General features: G+C 29.9%; 2 protein-coding genes across 4 annotated transcripts in view; one reads left to right on the plus strand and one right to left on the minus strand.

The window, feature by feature from the left end:
* The first annotated feature begins 1700 nt into the window (after positions 1-1700).
* LOC122270109 (tigger transposable element-derived protein 6-like) lies at positions 1701-2651 on the plus strand. Its single transcript, XM_043046289.2, has one exon. It carries the CDS (start codon positions 1701-1703, stop codon positions 2649-2651), a length of 951 nt encoding a protein of 316 aa, XP_042902223.1.
* Positions 2652-2886: 235 nt separating this feature from the next.
* The window catches only part of LOC107450937 (uncharacterized), a 65538-nt gene continuing 52439 nt past the window's right edge, over positions 2887-15985 (minus strand). For all 3 annotated transcript variants that reach the window (XM_016066883.3, XM_071184518.1, XM_016066887.3), the window contains 5 exons: positions 14316-14497; positions 12988-13135; positions 11342-11465; positions 6845-7824; positions 2887-5329 (listed from right to left, as the gene is read on the minus strand). In XM_016066883.3, coding sequence (XP_015922369.1) covers positions 4929-5329; positions 6845-7824; positions 11342-11465; positions 12988-13135; positions 14316-14497 — 1835 coding nt within the window. In that variant the 3' untranslated portion in view covers positions 2887-4928. The remainder of the gene's footprint in view (positions 5330-6844; positions 7825-11341; positions 11466-12987; positions 13136-14315; positions 14498-15985) is intronic.

Here is a 15985-nt window from a genome sequence, read left to right on the forward strand (position 1 = left end):
TTAAATTCTTATAATAAAACAGAATTGTTACTTTATAGTTACAATAAAGAAGGAAGAATATTTAATTATTTGTATTGCATATTCATAAAACAGTAAATTTCTTACGATAGACATACTTAAAATTACATTAGAATGAATATTTATATGAAGAAAATTCTATAATCACTGCCCTTAATATATATTTTCAGAATTTCAGTGAAAGTCTAAACCAAAGCATGGAATTTCAGTTCTATAGACACCAGCTAGACCAAAATTTTTGCTCACCAATACTTTCATGAAAAGTATGAACAAATTTGAAAATGTTAACTGGCCCATTTTTAAAAACTTTTTTATGACCAAAGCCGTAAAAAGAATGCGGGAACTTAAAATACGAAAGATATGTACTGCAATAATGATATTACATCAAAATAAGGTTTCATTCAATGTTTCCAGAAACAATGATTTAATAGGTGAATAGCAGGTGATTCAGCATTTTTTATTCTAAATAGAAGAAAAATGCCACTGCTTGATTTCAAAGCATTCCCACATACTACAGGATTGAGGCACGATAATCTAATCACATCAACTTTAATTTAAAACTCAACATTTTAAAATATGAATCTTACTCGCCAGTCTTAAAGATTTGATCGCCAATGGCGAGCAGGCAAGTGGAAATTTAATGCCATGTAAAAGCATTAGAGATTGCAAATTATTATTTAGGAAACACAATAATAGTATTAAATCACTAGTGAGAAAGATGAGATAATATCAAAACCAGTTTGATTGCCCTTTGAAATCAGGAAGAATTTTTCAATTTCTTTGTTTTCTACCACAATCAAAAATAGGTTTTAATGACTTTAACCCCACATTCCGAGTGATATAAGATATATGAATAGTGTTTCTGTTTTTTCTTTGCTTATATAATAATTTTAAAGTCCTAATGTGGGCACTTCTTAAACAAGGATTAAAAAAAAATATATTAAGGGCAAAAGTTAAAGAACACTCTGAATTTACATATTTAAAATCCTAATTCAGGTTAATCATATTACAACAACTGAATTGAAAAAAATTTATATAAATACAGTGCCCGCCGCTAATAAAATCACTGGATAATAAAATCAGCCGCTTTATAAAATCAAATCGGCAAGAACCGAATCGTTACAATATTAATACATGTTAAAAACATCCTTTAATAAAATCAACACCGCCGCTTTTTAAAATCAAAATTTTGACTACATAATAAATCAAAAGTGCGATATTTCAGCTTCTTTTGTCCTTATTTATAAAATTTTAATTTTTCGAAGTTTAAAGACTTTTTTAGAAGAAGCAATAGTTACTCACAAGCCTGTGAAACTGGTGTGGTTAGCACTTTCCTGCGATATTCATAGTGTAAGAGTTAAGGAAAAATGTGGGTGGTAAGCGGCGAGTTCATAGAAATCAATTTAACAGTGTCAATTCCTTGACTTGAATGAAGTTTGGAGAAACCCATCTCATTCAACAGGGGGTCGAAGGGGTTGAATTCTTATCTTACTTTTTATTGAATGAACCATAGAAGGGAGAGAAAGAAGTTTCTTTTGTTATCTATCTTAACAGAGAACATGAATAGATTTCCAAAAACTGTCTGTGCGCATGTTCCATATTATTTAGGCGAGGCCATTTGAGTAAATTATAGTTAGAGCACATATCATTTTTAAGTTCGTTTGGTGCTAAATTTTATCAGCATGCCGAAAAGGAAGGATTTGAGTCTTAAAGATAAATTCGAAGTGTTGCAAAACTATGATAAGCTTCCTAAATGTAGTCAACGTGAAGCTGCAATTAAATTAGGGATTTCCCAAACTGCTCTTTTCAACATTCTGAAACAAAGGATAAATATTTCTGAGGAAATAAAAAAGAATGGAAATCTGTCAAGAAAGCGTAAGCGTGAAGGAAAATCGGAGGAAATTGAAATGGCTCTGTTAGAATGGTTCAAAAATGCACGCGAACGAAGAATTCCAATTTCCCGTGGAATTTTATTTCACAAAGCACAGGACTTTGCTAACTTATTTGGTGATTCTGATTTTAAAGCTACAGATGGGTGGCTAACCCGATGGAAAGAACGCAACAACATTGTCTATCGTAAATTGCATGGTGAAAAGCAAGATGCTGATTTTAGCTCTGCCGCCGATTGGGTAAACGACGTGTGGCCAACACTCATCAAAGACTATAAACCAGAGCAAATTTTCAACACAGATGAAACAGGATTATTTTTCCGAGCACTTCCTGAACACACACTGCTGTTTAAAAATGAATCGACTGGTGGATGTAAAAAAATGAAGGAAAGACTAACCGTGCTGCTAACATGCAACATGACAGGAACTGTGAAAAAAAATCCTTTAGTGATAGGAAAGAGTTTAAAACCTCGATGTTTTAAAGGAGTAAAACACCTGCCCACCAGTTATGCCAACAGCTATAACGCATGGATGACATCCAGCATCTTCACAAAATTTCTTCTTGAATGGGACAAGGAGCTGAAAAATGAAAAGGTCGTTTTACTTTTAGACAATTGTTCTGCGCACCCTGCTGATGAGGACTTGAGTTTGAAAAACATTAAATTAGTGTTTTTGCCACCCAACACTACAGCTATTATTCAACCCCTTGATCAGGGAATCATAAGNAGGTTGTATAAAATCTAGTTTAAATTATCATTATTTATACACTAACTTGCCTTCACACTTTTTCCAGGTTTAGGACTGGCAGTACTATCTAAAATAGCTCTGTTTTAATATCAAAAAAAAAAATTCTCAAAAAAAATTTCAAATTTTAAATATTTTTATTTATTTTTTCTAAAACTTTTTTTTTCATTTTGAATTTTTTTAATCATATTTCAAATTTTTAAATTATTTTTTGTCAATTACTGATTTAACCACATTTTTCTTTATTTTCATTACAAAAGAAATCCAGCAAAGACTTTTGTTTCAAAGAAGATGCTCTTTTTTGAGCAGCCATATCCCTTATTCTTTTAAATAAATCAACTGAACTGGATCAACATCATTTTGGCGTTCTATTCAATTCATTGCAATATCGAATGAATTGCATGCTTCTATATGAGAAGGTCCACTATTTTGAACTTGATCACCTACGTCTTCCTCTTCGTCTGTGGAGTTCCGATTTTCATTCATAATTTAAGCAACTATTTCATCATCATTTGAAATACCTGGACATTTTCAGTGTCTCGACACCAGTCTTCTATTTCGTCTGCTGCATAACCTGGCATCTTTTCATCCGAATGATCTAATTTTTTAGAAATTTAGAAAAATTTTTGATAAGTTAAAAAGTATTCTAAACTTTGAAAAAAAAAAATTCGGACACATTTCGGATAATAAGGGTTCGGATAATCGGCGCTCGACTGTATATATATATAACTGTATCGTCATGAAAAATATAGATCTGTATAATTTAAAAAATCTTGGAAAGTACCATAAGAAATATCTTTATATTGTTTTAAATAGCCACAAATAAAACAATCAAAGACTTAAATAATAACTCAAGATTTTTTTACAAAACAAAAAAAAAAGTTCTTAACTTTTATCATTATTATAGTCATCATCTATGAAAATTAAACAGCTTCCATTTTAGGATCAATACGATTATTTTGCTTTTATCGACAATATTGCTATAATTGAATGTTTTTTTTTTTAAATTTTATAATAGATTGAAGGAGTATGGTTCTTAAATCCCCATCTACAATATTCATATTAACCAGATTTCTCACATATATACACTATAAACTATTATTAGCACAATATTAAGATAACATGAAATCTCTAAGTAATAAAAAAAAAATTAAACTATGTGCTGTGAGAATAGCAAAAATATAGTGCTTATGCATTATTTAGTAGTGAATAAGAAAATAGTTTCTCTCGTGAGTTTTTTGATAAGTGGGCTTCTATCTTGTTTCAAGGTAAAATACAATTTATCGACTGTATTCCGAATATCTTGATTAAGTATCTTTCGTATCTTGCATAATTTGATTCTACATCTAATGTTTTTAACACTAGAATTAACATACCAATCAAAATGGCTAGTTTTGCAATTTTACTTATAACTATGCCATTTTGCATTTTTTTTCTTCGAAATAACATTTATTTTTCAAAGATAATTTAAAAAGTATTGTGATTTCTTATATGAATAAAAACAAAAAATTTTACATTTTGATTCTTAAAACCAATATCATTCCAAATGCAAAATTATCCACTTTACTTGACGTAAATTAAGACTAAAAGTCACAGATGGTATAATACAAATACCAAAAAAATGCTACATATTATTTAATTCTTTTTATTATCTTCATATTATGTAATTAGATCAAAAATGCTCCTTATTTTTCACAAAACTTTGTCCTTTTTTTCATATTGACATTTTCCATTATTTTCATAACACTGGCTAAAGACAGGTAAAACTTAACCTAACAGTTATTATTAACTGTTAAAAACTTACAAGAGTAAAAAGAAATAGAATATTATTCACTAAGACAAAGGAGTTCTTGAAGAACAGCCTTAAAATTAATTTTTTTTTTTAAATTTAATTTTTTTGATAAATAAATAACATTAAATTAAATATAAAGGGTTTAGGAATAGAAATAAGAGGAAGCAAATATTTCACTTAAACTATTTACTTATTAGATTGCCACAATTAAAATTAAAAAAAATACATTTAACTTATACAAATAATAAATATGAAATAATTTAAGAACTACAAAAGCAATAAACAAACTTTCAAGCTACCTTTAATGAATAAATTATTTGAAAGAAGAAAAAGTTATCAATGTTAACAAACAAACAAACATTTTATGTAAATAACATTTCACAAAAAAAACAACTCTTAAAGATCATAAAATTTGAATGTTTAAGTAATGAGCGTTAAAGAAATATTTTGGTATAACAAGTAAAGGAACTATAAATTGGAATGATTCATGAAACTTGTATCATGCTGTGTCTATAGTTGCAATGTGAAGATGAAATAGAATTTTTAGAACCAGATTCTAAATGCAGTGTATCTGGACAAGACTCATGAGTGCTAACAGAATATTCCATGTAATCTATGCTGCTGCAACTGTAACGATTCCGACATTTGTCTTGAGTGGATTTTGCTTTAGATTTCCGCAGTTTAACGTTGCCAGAAAGTTCATTTCTCTCAGAAGTGGCATTTTGGTAGGAGGATAATTCGGAACTGAGCATGCCAGGACACGACTGAGCCCGGTAAAGCATTTGGGTTTTACCAGAATCGGGAGAATCTGGAATATGATGCAAATTTCTGTCATTCAGCTCTGGGTACTTTCGTAACTCTTCGTACTTTGATGAAGGCAATTTGGCTGCATTGAAAAAAAAAAGAAATTTAAGTTTAAAGTTAGAAGAAAAAATTAACACTTGATAAAGTCATGCAAAATATATATACAAAAACTCGTATAGAACTGGACTAGTGTAAAATTTTAATTTTCATCACTTGTAAAAACATATTATTTCAAATAACTGCATCGACTACTTTCATTCAAGCAATATTAATCTCGAATAATGAAAATAATATTATTAAATAATGGTGGCCCAAAATCTGATTTAACATTCTAATGAATAATGAATCCTCATTAATTAAATAACTAATACTTTAAAACTTTAAATCGCTTTATTCGTTAAAATGCATTTTGAGGAACTTGAAAACAAAATTTTAATTTTTAACATCTTAAGTATTTTCAAAATTGTTTGTAAGCATTTATTTGTAAAAGTTTCACAAGATAATATTTAATGAATAAGATGAATTAAAGAATTTTACAAAATATTATTTGGAAACTTAGTAAACTGAAATTCATTATCCATATTATTTCTTAAAAGTTAACATCCAAGAGGAAAGAAGTAGAATCCGAGTACACAACACTCTAAGATGGATTCAGGATTTGGTCTAAAATAATACGGGAGCAAAATTCAAATGAGCAAGAATCAACAAAGCAATCTGTTCTATACCAGTTTATTATACAGTACTTAAGAAAATTTAGCAGGTAACATGCCTAAGGAACATGTCCTAAAAGTGTACAAAAACTTTAAAAAAAAACACATTATTTTGTAAATACAGATTTAATATAAAATGCATATAAAAATTTAATATTGTTAGTTTATCCTTTAATTCCACAAAGAGAGCAAAGACAACTAATTCAGTGATTAATTAACTGGTTGTGATAGAATTCATTGACAGCAGAAGTCTAGGCTCCACTTATCACATATAGGGATGATCACTCACTCTCTCTTAATGTATAAGAAATAAATAACAAAACAAAAATTCTTTAGTCTGATCATTTACCCCTTCCTTCTCGCTCCCGTGAAAATGACAGGGTGAGGATTCGCCCTCTATTTCTCGGTCCCGTGATATTTCCGGGCTGGAGTGTTCAGTAGCAAAGCGCCAATAAGAATAAAACTTATTCATTTCTTTTGCCCGGAAAACATTTTATTTCTCATTTTACAAGCCAGATGGTAGTACCAGGATATTTTCAAGGTAATTGTAGATAGTTAGTTTATTTTAAACTAGATGTCAGCACTAATTGTAATACTTATTTAAATAATCAAAGCATAGAGTTATATTTGTTTAACATTTCCTACGCTAGTTCTTTTATACAATTTTAAGTTTAAACATTTAATTTCAATTGAATATTTTTGAAATGCATATAAGTCAATAATAAAACAAAATCTTTCTACATATTCAAATAAAAAAAGAATAATCTCCAATCTTTTATATTTTTAAGTAAGAAAAAAAAAGAAACATTTATAAAGATTTAAATCAAAATCAATCAAATAAAAGATTACAAATACAAATATTTGAGTAAAAAGTTCCATAGTCTTACTTGCAAAAGGAACTGTCTGTGCATGTTCATTTCTAACACCATGCTGGAAATTATAAAGCTCATATTTAGGATATAACGACACTGAATCATCATAAGAATCTTCCAAACCACATCTATCACTACTACTTTTGCTTCTCCTGAATACCCTGTCGCTAGAAGGCACTGAGGAATAATCTTCGTCCATCATAACATCGGATTCTCTTTCACAGGAACTAGTAAAATCTGTCCAACTATCCGTAAAATCCGATCCATCACTGCCCAAGCCAGAAGTACTCACAGAGTCGGATCTGGTATAGGATTTGGGATCAAACTCAAAAGATTTAAGTTCTCCCGGAGAAATAAAGTCTGGAGAGGCAATGCTTCGCTCCGTTTTATCCGGCAAATGAAGTTCCATGAAATAGCTGTTTCGTTTGTTTTCATTCCGCCTAGGGCTAAGAGGCTCAGGGCTGATTGTCATAGAGGGTGGTGTGGCACAATTTTGAATTTTCACATAATCTTTGGCGATATTTTTCATGCTTTTTGAAGACTTGTACGATGATGTTTGACAAGATGTGAAGTTCAGTTCTTTTAAACTGGAAACAGGAATACATTTAATGTTCAATGTTGTAGACGATTGCTGACATGGAATGTAATTATAAGTACCTGAGCTGACATTCACACCTTTTTTTAAAGATGAGTAAGGTCCTTTCGTTTCTGAAACTTTCCGAGAGATCGTTTCGGCTTCGTCTGCATACCTGACGCAGAAGGTAGTAGAAATTTGTCTCTGTGAAGAATGCTGCAGATCGTTTTCAAAAAAGTCACAAGTATTTTTCTGATAACAAGGCTTGAATGAAGGACTAGATGAATTAATCAAAGATGTAGCTGATGACTCAGACTTCAAAACAAGAACAGATTCTAACTGTAACTGTTTTTCAAATTCCAACAGCTGCCCCAGGAAATTAAAATTGGGAGATACTGTGGCTCTTTTAGCTTTCACATACCTAAAAAGAAAAAATAAATGTACTCTTGACTGCAAATTTTTTTCAAGATCAAGGATGAGAGTAGTCAGAAAGTAAAAAAGAGGAAATCCAAGAATGAATATTATATATACAGTAAAACCTCGCTACAACAATATTTTGCGGACCAAATAAGAATATTGTTGTAGAGGGATATATTGTTATATCGAGGGCCCACATAATTCTGGGACGCAATAAGATTTTTTGAAATTTAATGTTATATATTCATTAACTATAAATATATTTATATATTATCGAAAAAATTAATTTGCAAAGTGTTTATTACGGTTAAGCATTAAAAACAATGGATATAAATACAGAACATAAGATTGTAAACTTACCTTAAAAAAACATTTTTATTGAAAAAAATCCGATATTTTTGTTTGTTTATTCATTTTTCTGACTGTTAAGTCAACCAACAAAGTATGCATAGAGTCCAATGCCCGAAAATGATTTTCATTTGTGAATGGAAGACTTGAGAAAAATGTCTTTAGAGATTTTACGGATTGAAGAGCTTCATGGGGTGACAATACGGACTGTGATACACATGGATCATCATCACCATCTTCTTCCTCATCATTATTTTCCATTTCATCCGTAATTTCAGAGAGAATCTCTTCATCACTAACTCCTGCGAAAATTGTGAGATCGTCATCGGCAGTTAAATAGTCCTCCACGTTAACACCATATGTTTTACCCATTTTTTCCTCAAGTTGGGATAAAGATTTTTGAAGATTCAAAACAAATTCTTGATTATCTGAAAGATCACTGTCTGTGGAATTTTCTTCACTATTAGAAACAATTTCATCTTCCAAGACACACAAACCGGCCTTTTTCCAACAATTTTGAATAGTTTTTTCTGTTACCTCCCACCAACTACCAGCAATAATATCACATGCTTCCTTGACATTCACAGTTTTAAAAGGATCTTCTACTTTATTTTCGATGTTGACAAGTATCGATTCAACCAAACGCTTCCTGTAGTATCCTTTGAAACACTTGATTATGCCCATGTCGAGTGGCTGCAAAATCGAAGTGCAGTTGGCCGGGAAATAAACAATTTCGACGTTGTGTAGTTTTGGAATTGAGGTGTGAGCGGTGCAGTTATCAATTAATAAAGCAATTTTTTTCTTCCTCTTTTTCATTTCTTTATCTAACATCAACAACCATTCAGAAAAAAACTTAGAAGTCATCCAAGCTTTTTTATTGGCTTTATATTCCACGGGAAGACTTTTCACATTCTTGAAACACCTCGGCTTCAATGATTTGCCGATAACAAGAGGTTGAATCTTGTGTGTCCCTGTGCTATTGGCACACAGAAGAACAGTCAATCTCTGCTTTGATTTTTTTCCGCCGTAACATTTTTCACCCTTAAATGCCAATGTTCGATCGGGAAGGAGTTGAAAAAACAGCCCAGCTTCATCTGCGTTATAAACGTTCTCTGGTTTATACTTTTGAAGAATATCTGTCATCTTCTCTTGCTTCCATTCATTTGCTTCGTTAATCGGAGCAGATTTTTTCTCTCCGTGAACTTCCTGGAAAGTTATTCCATGTCGATCCCGAAAACGCATTAGCCAACCATTACTAGCTTTAAAAGTTTCGTTCCCTAGCATTACTGCGAATTTACGTGCTTGTGTGCATAACAAGGGCCCATTTATCGGGATATTTGTTGCTCTCATCTCTTGAAACCATTTTAAGACGGCAGCATCAATGTTTTCATTAGTTGCGACTTTTAGTCGTTTACGCTTTGGATTAATTAAATTTGAACTTACAGTATCTTCGATCTGTTTTCTTTTCTTTAGAAACGTTGCAACTGTAGATTGAGATAATCCGTATTTTCTAGCTGCATCAATCTGTTTCATTCCATCATCAATATCTTTAATAACGTTAAGTTTATCTTGAAATGAAAGTTGCTTTCTCCCTGCCATTACACTAGTAAAAAATATCCAATACACTGAAGACTCACCAAGCTGAAAATGTTAGCAGCACTAAATGCGAAAAGTTCTGATCGTAGAATTTGCGCTAGCTCATGAAAACACCAGGTGTAGTTTAAATCAGGGATTAAGTGACAGTGATGAACGATGACCAATGGTCAGTATACATTTTTTTCTCCTCCTCAATTTCAATAAACGTGCTCCACCCACCTTCTACAGAAACAGTACCTTCTCAGGGTCGCAGGTGTTACTGTGATGTGTGTGGTCATTTATGACTCATGATGTTACAATGGTGATTTCTTAAGAACTGAGGGAGGCAATTCTAAAACATGAAGCTCTTAGGGTGGTCTAAGTACCTCAACAGTGGGGGAATGAAATTTGAATACAAAAGCCATTCTCTGATGTGCAAAGAAATAACAGTGGGGTGAAAGATCATAACCAGCAGTGACCCTTTTATCAGAAAAGATGAAAAAAATGGTAAAAGATGACAAAAAGGCATTTTACATTATTTGAAAACCAATAAAAAAAAATAGAAAATAATGTTGAAATTTGAAAAAAAAAATCGTTTTACAGAGGTTTACTGCTTCAGAGAATATCGTCATATTGAGAGGAAGATAACATTAATCCATATGCAAGTTTGGCGGGACCACGGAACATTATCGTAATAGAGGGAGTTATTGTTGTATCGGATATCGTAGTAGCGAGAGTTCACTGTATATAATATGTAGAAGCTATGATATCTAAAAATTTGACAAAAAAAGTGCGATTTTTAAACCATGTGATTATAAATATTGATGATTAATTTCAAAATTGTATAAATATGAATCACATGCATGATATTAAAATCGTGTGATTAAGATTTTAAATTGAGAGAATATGAATCCAGATATGTGGCTTTTAAATATTGTGAATATGAAACTCGACATTGGATTTCAAAAATATTAAAATACAATAAATCATGATGCGTAATTTTTAGATCACGTAAATAAGAATCATGATGCATAATTTTTAAATTGCGTGAATAAAAATCGTATGCTTTTGCGCCAGCAAACAGTAAGCAGTGATGTCTGAATTACGAAAGTGCAAGCTATCTGGCGGGGGGGGGGATACGGAAAATCTTATTTTCTGGAGAAAATAAGTAAAAATAAGGAAGGGTTGGTAGCTACGTAGTTTGAATTTTCTGTTTGTCTTTGAAATTCGGAAATAAGTATTCTATTTCAACTACTGAATTTTCAGAAAAAGCGAAATACTTATAAAAAGAAACTTTTAGAGAATCGGAGTTTTTGATAAAAAGGCTGAAATTCGAGAGACAAAAGCGGAAATCCGATAAAACGCGGAAAAATCTCATCCCTGCAAGATGAAATTTAGCATTTTGACATGAATATTTCATAAACAAAACCATTACATAATTTAAATCTATAACAAATTCTAATGAAACACAACAACAAAAATTTTTTCAATAGAAATTGAAATTCAATGAACATTGGAATTTCATGAATAAAAAGTAAAACTTCATGCTTATTTAAAAACAAAAAATAATGTAATTAAACAAAATAAAAATTATTTACCGATAGGCTTCATCAGAAGACATTTTAAGAGTTTTCATAACATATGCAATTGCAACAGTTGCAGATCTAGAAATCCCAGCTAGGCAATGAATTAGAACGCAACCACCAGATTCTCGAACTTTGTCTGCAACAGTAAAGAGAAAAAGTTTTAATAAATGCAGGCAAATAATTAACTCTCATAACTTTTAACATTTTTACCAGAATTTAGTTCAAAAAGGTAGGCATAAAGTTAACTATAAAACCAGGGTAATAGATTACTGACTCAATTTAATAGAACTTCTAAAAAGTTATTGAAATTGTAAAAAGAGAAATACACTATATCACTGCACTATCATATATCCATTCCTCATAAGTATATTTTATGCCCTTACTGCGTCAAACAATTCAGCTCAACCCTAACTGATAAATAAGTTCCTAAAATTCAACTTTTTTGCAGATATTATTTCTTAAAATTATTTTTATTCAGCTTTGAATAAATTTTATAGGATGCAAACTTTTCATAAAAAATGTTTCTTCAAGCAAATTAAATCAATTAAAATCAGCATTTTATTCATCTTTATACTGGTCTTTTGTACAAATGCCGTTATTAATACTCTGTGACTGATATATGATGTCACTTTTTGCTGTTCCATAGACAACATGTCATTTTAATACCTATTAGAACATCCAAACTAAACCGTTCATTCCAATATAGTGACTGAAAATTTGATCCATTTTTTGTAATTCCTAGAAAATCACTCTTAAATCAGGTGTTACACATTTTTGCACCTTGTTACACAGGCGTAGCCAAATTTTTCAACAAAAAATAAGCACTTTTCAAGCATTCAAAATATAGTTTTAAGCAATTTGAAAGCTATCATAATTAGACAGGGTTGGCAAGTTTTTGACAGTTGATGGTTTTATCCGGTTTTATTTACAGTGACGAAGACGATGGCGCACAAATGATGAAATTAACAAGAGAAAGGAAATTTTCTATCACTCATAGAGAAAAAAAATTGACAATGTTTAGTTGGTTTCCGTAATCAGCAAAAATTCAAGCAATTCTATTACAGAGGGCGAAAAATTAGATTTTTCGATTCTATTACAGAGGGCAGAAAATGAAGTCTGAAATTGAGAATCTCTTGCAAAATGCAGCAGGGTTACACATGAGAGTAAAAAATCCTTACCACTGAATTCAGAGCTCAGTATATGCTAGTACGGTATCAGTATATACATACACTACAGACCAGCGGTACGCCGAAATAGATTAGGGTTGAATTAATTGTGAAAACGTTGAATAGGACAATGTCTTTTTGCATAATTTGTGGCGAAAATCAACATGGTAAAGAAAAATATCACATTTTGAAAAAGGGAAAATTGAGCACTTTTAAAAAACATCCATGGAAAAAAGCACCTTTAAGGGCTTTTAAAAAAACAGAAATAAGCACCTTTAAGCACTTTTTAAAAACGCTACGCACCCTGTTACACATTTTTACGTGAGAACAGATTTTAAATGGCTTTAATGTAGTAGTGAGCAAATCAAACTATAAAAGATTCCATAGCAGTGTTTGGGGGTTAAGGAGCCTATTAGTACATTCTAACCTCTAGAATATTAAAATAAAAGAAAGAAATGATAAAAAGGTACATAAAAATATATTGATAATTACCAAGAAATTGAAATGCTTTAGAGAAGTGAGGCAAGAGTTTTTCGCTATAATTATCAATCACAGGAATTCTCATAAAATTAGATTCTTGAATGAAATCTGGTTTTGGACAATTATTGCTCACATTCAGTTGATATGTAATGTTATAATGCTGAAATAGTAATTTAGATTTTATTACAAAAAATGTACACTTAAGCACACTCAGTCATTAAATCATAAAAATTATGGCTAATTAATACAAGCTTTAATACAAAATCTCACAATCCTTATATTTAAATATATAGTTACCAAAAATATTTTTAAAAAAAAGCCTTTTCTAGTACTTCATATGTGTTGTTTCACAAGTTCAAATGCTTAATCTAATTTTTAAGATAACATTAATTGAATTTTTTAAAAAAAAATTTATGTGATAAAAGATTTAAAAATTAATCTTCACAGACTAGATGTCATTCATGACAAATGCACTAATCTTGACGGTTGTTAATAAAATTTCCAAAATACATTCCAGCTAACGCACACTTAATGAAGTTAAAACACAGTTATTAAATAACAAAAAGATTAGATAGAAAACTCATTAAGTAAACGAGTAAAATACAATAATTATGATTATTAAATTGGCATACGAAGCAACTATAAAATGTTTTGAAAAAACAATGAAGCAACTTTAAAACACAGCCACAAAATGGCTAACTGTAAAAAATTCACCTCATCTAAAATTCTTTGACACCAAAAAAACACACAAAAAAATAAATAAATAAAATAAAATAAAAACAGAAAACATGTTTTATTAATTACATATAATTTCTATACTGATAATTTAATACAACGAAATTTAAAGTAAAAATTTAGGCATTACTCCGTTTTGTGGGTCAACAACAAAAAAAATCAATGAATTATTTTTTACGTCAGAGATACTCAATTATGGTAATAGGTACTACTGATAAAGTGGCAATAGGTTTTTTTCAGGAGCCTGAAACGGAATAGAACGGACATAAAATTCTAATTTCATTTGGTCATTATAATGATACAAATGCAACATAACATTCTATACGAATCACAAATAAATTGTATACTCTAAGTCTAGTTTGTGACAAATTTATCCATCTCTCATTGAATTAAAGCATGATAGCCTCTAAGATGCAATTAAAATACATTTTTTGTGATTTTTTTTTAATGATTACATCTATATTGTGTCTCTTTGTGATACAATTAAAAAATTCACACTGATAAATTCATAAAGATCTTCAAAAATATTATTTAAAACAGAATCAGGCCTTAAATGCATTTTTCAGAAAACTACATTAAAATAATTAAAAATACTTAAGACTCACTTTTAAAATTTCCTTATTGAGAGCATCATTCTGGGACCCAAGATATACAAAAGATAAAATTCTTGTGGGCCCATGATTAGTTATAGGAAGGCACGGTTGAGACAATGATGTCAAAGGCCCTAATTTAGCTCTTTCATCTTGACACAAATGGGGATATGCTGCTTGAAACTCCAGAAACCCACCTGCAATTACAAAAAAAACTAGCATTAAAATAGATGTGTAAACACTAAGACAGGAATAGTATGATCGTTAGTTCCTAATGTCAATGCATAAAGTTTTTCTCAATTTACCTAAAATGACTAAAATGCAACTTAAATCATTCATCCACTAACATATACAATAGCTCTACATAATATTAATACTAATATTAATAATTATATTATAGCTCTACATAGTATTAATATTAAATACATAGTATTAATATTAATACTACACTAATATTTTAACATGAATTCTGGTAATGAAACCAAAATTTACAGTGTTTAAAACATTTTTTTATGTATTTAGAAAATAATTTAATGCATTACAATAGATAAAGGATAGAAACAAACACAGAAAAAATAAAGTAAAAAAGTCTTTTTTTTGGGGGGGGGGGACAGAATTGAGTTTATACAACAAAAGGAAAATACAATAAAAGGAAAAGAAAAAAATCATAATAAAGTTAACAAAATGCAAAGATAAAATTTAACAAAATAATATGATTTGGTTAACAAACATCATATTATCTTGTTAAAGCGCTACTGCTTATATAGTTGCAGAACCTGACCACCTGTAAATATTAGTTCTCTTGATCAAGTACTAAATTATTATTAAAATTATCAAAACATTTGTAACCTGACTAACTATTTAATAAGCCTGACATTAATTTACTTAAGTCTCTTGCAAGTGTTTTTTTGTGGTTTATGTGAAAAACTAATTTAAATTTTTTTTTACTTTCAAGATATTGCAAATAAATTAAATAATTAAAAGTAACTTTTTATTAAAATATGTGCCATTGTGTTGTATAAAAAATACATTCAAATTTAAGTTTTTACATTATGCTCATAAAGGATATAGAAATAAATATCTGTTTTTGCAATCAATAAATAAACACTAGTTCATAATAAACACTAGTCCATCATTGACAATAAACACTAGTTCATAATTTTACAAAGGTTGATCTGGGTAGACAATTAAATTTTATTATTGACACATTAGATTTTTTAGTTGAATGAAAATCAGGGTTGGGTTTTTGACGTCAAAAAGTGGTTTTTGACATGACAAGGGTATAATACTGGTTTAAACTGTCAAAAACCCGTCGAAAACGTCAAAAACTGAAGTTTGCCAAGAAAATATATAAACTTCAAAACTACCAACAGTTGCCATGCATTACATTGAAATTTAATTATACTATAGGTAATCAGCAGGTTTTAAAATATTTTTTAATTAAATTTAAGGTAAAATAACAGATTTAAAATCTCAGAAATTTATATTCAAATGCATGTGCAGAAAAATTTTGCACAAAAATTGTTTAAATATTTATATTTTGAAGGAAAAAAAATTTTTTTTTTTTGATATTTAAGAAAATTAAAAGTTTATTACCATGCATTTTTGACATATAAGGAACATATAACTAATATTTATATTTATAAGGAGCTTACAAGTTATGTTGTATAAATACAAACTTGATA

This window comes from Parasteatoda tepidariorum, chromosome 8 (genome assembly GCF_043381705.1).
Source record: "Parasteatoda tepidariorum isolate YZ-2023 chromosome 8, CAS_Ptep_4.0, whole genome shotgun sequence".
NCBI lineage: Eukaryota > Metazoa > Arthropoda > Arachnida > Araneae > Theridiidae > Parasteatoda > Parasteatoda tepidariorum.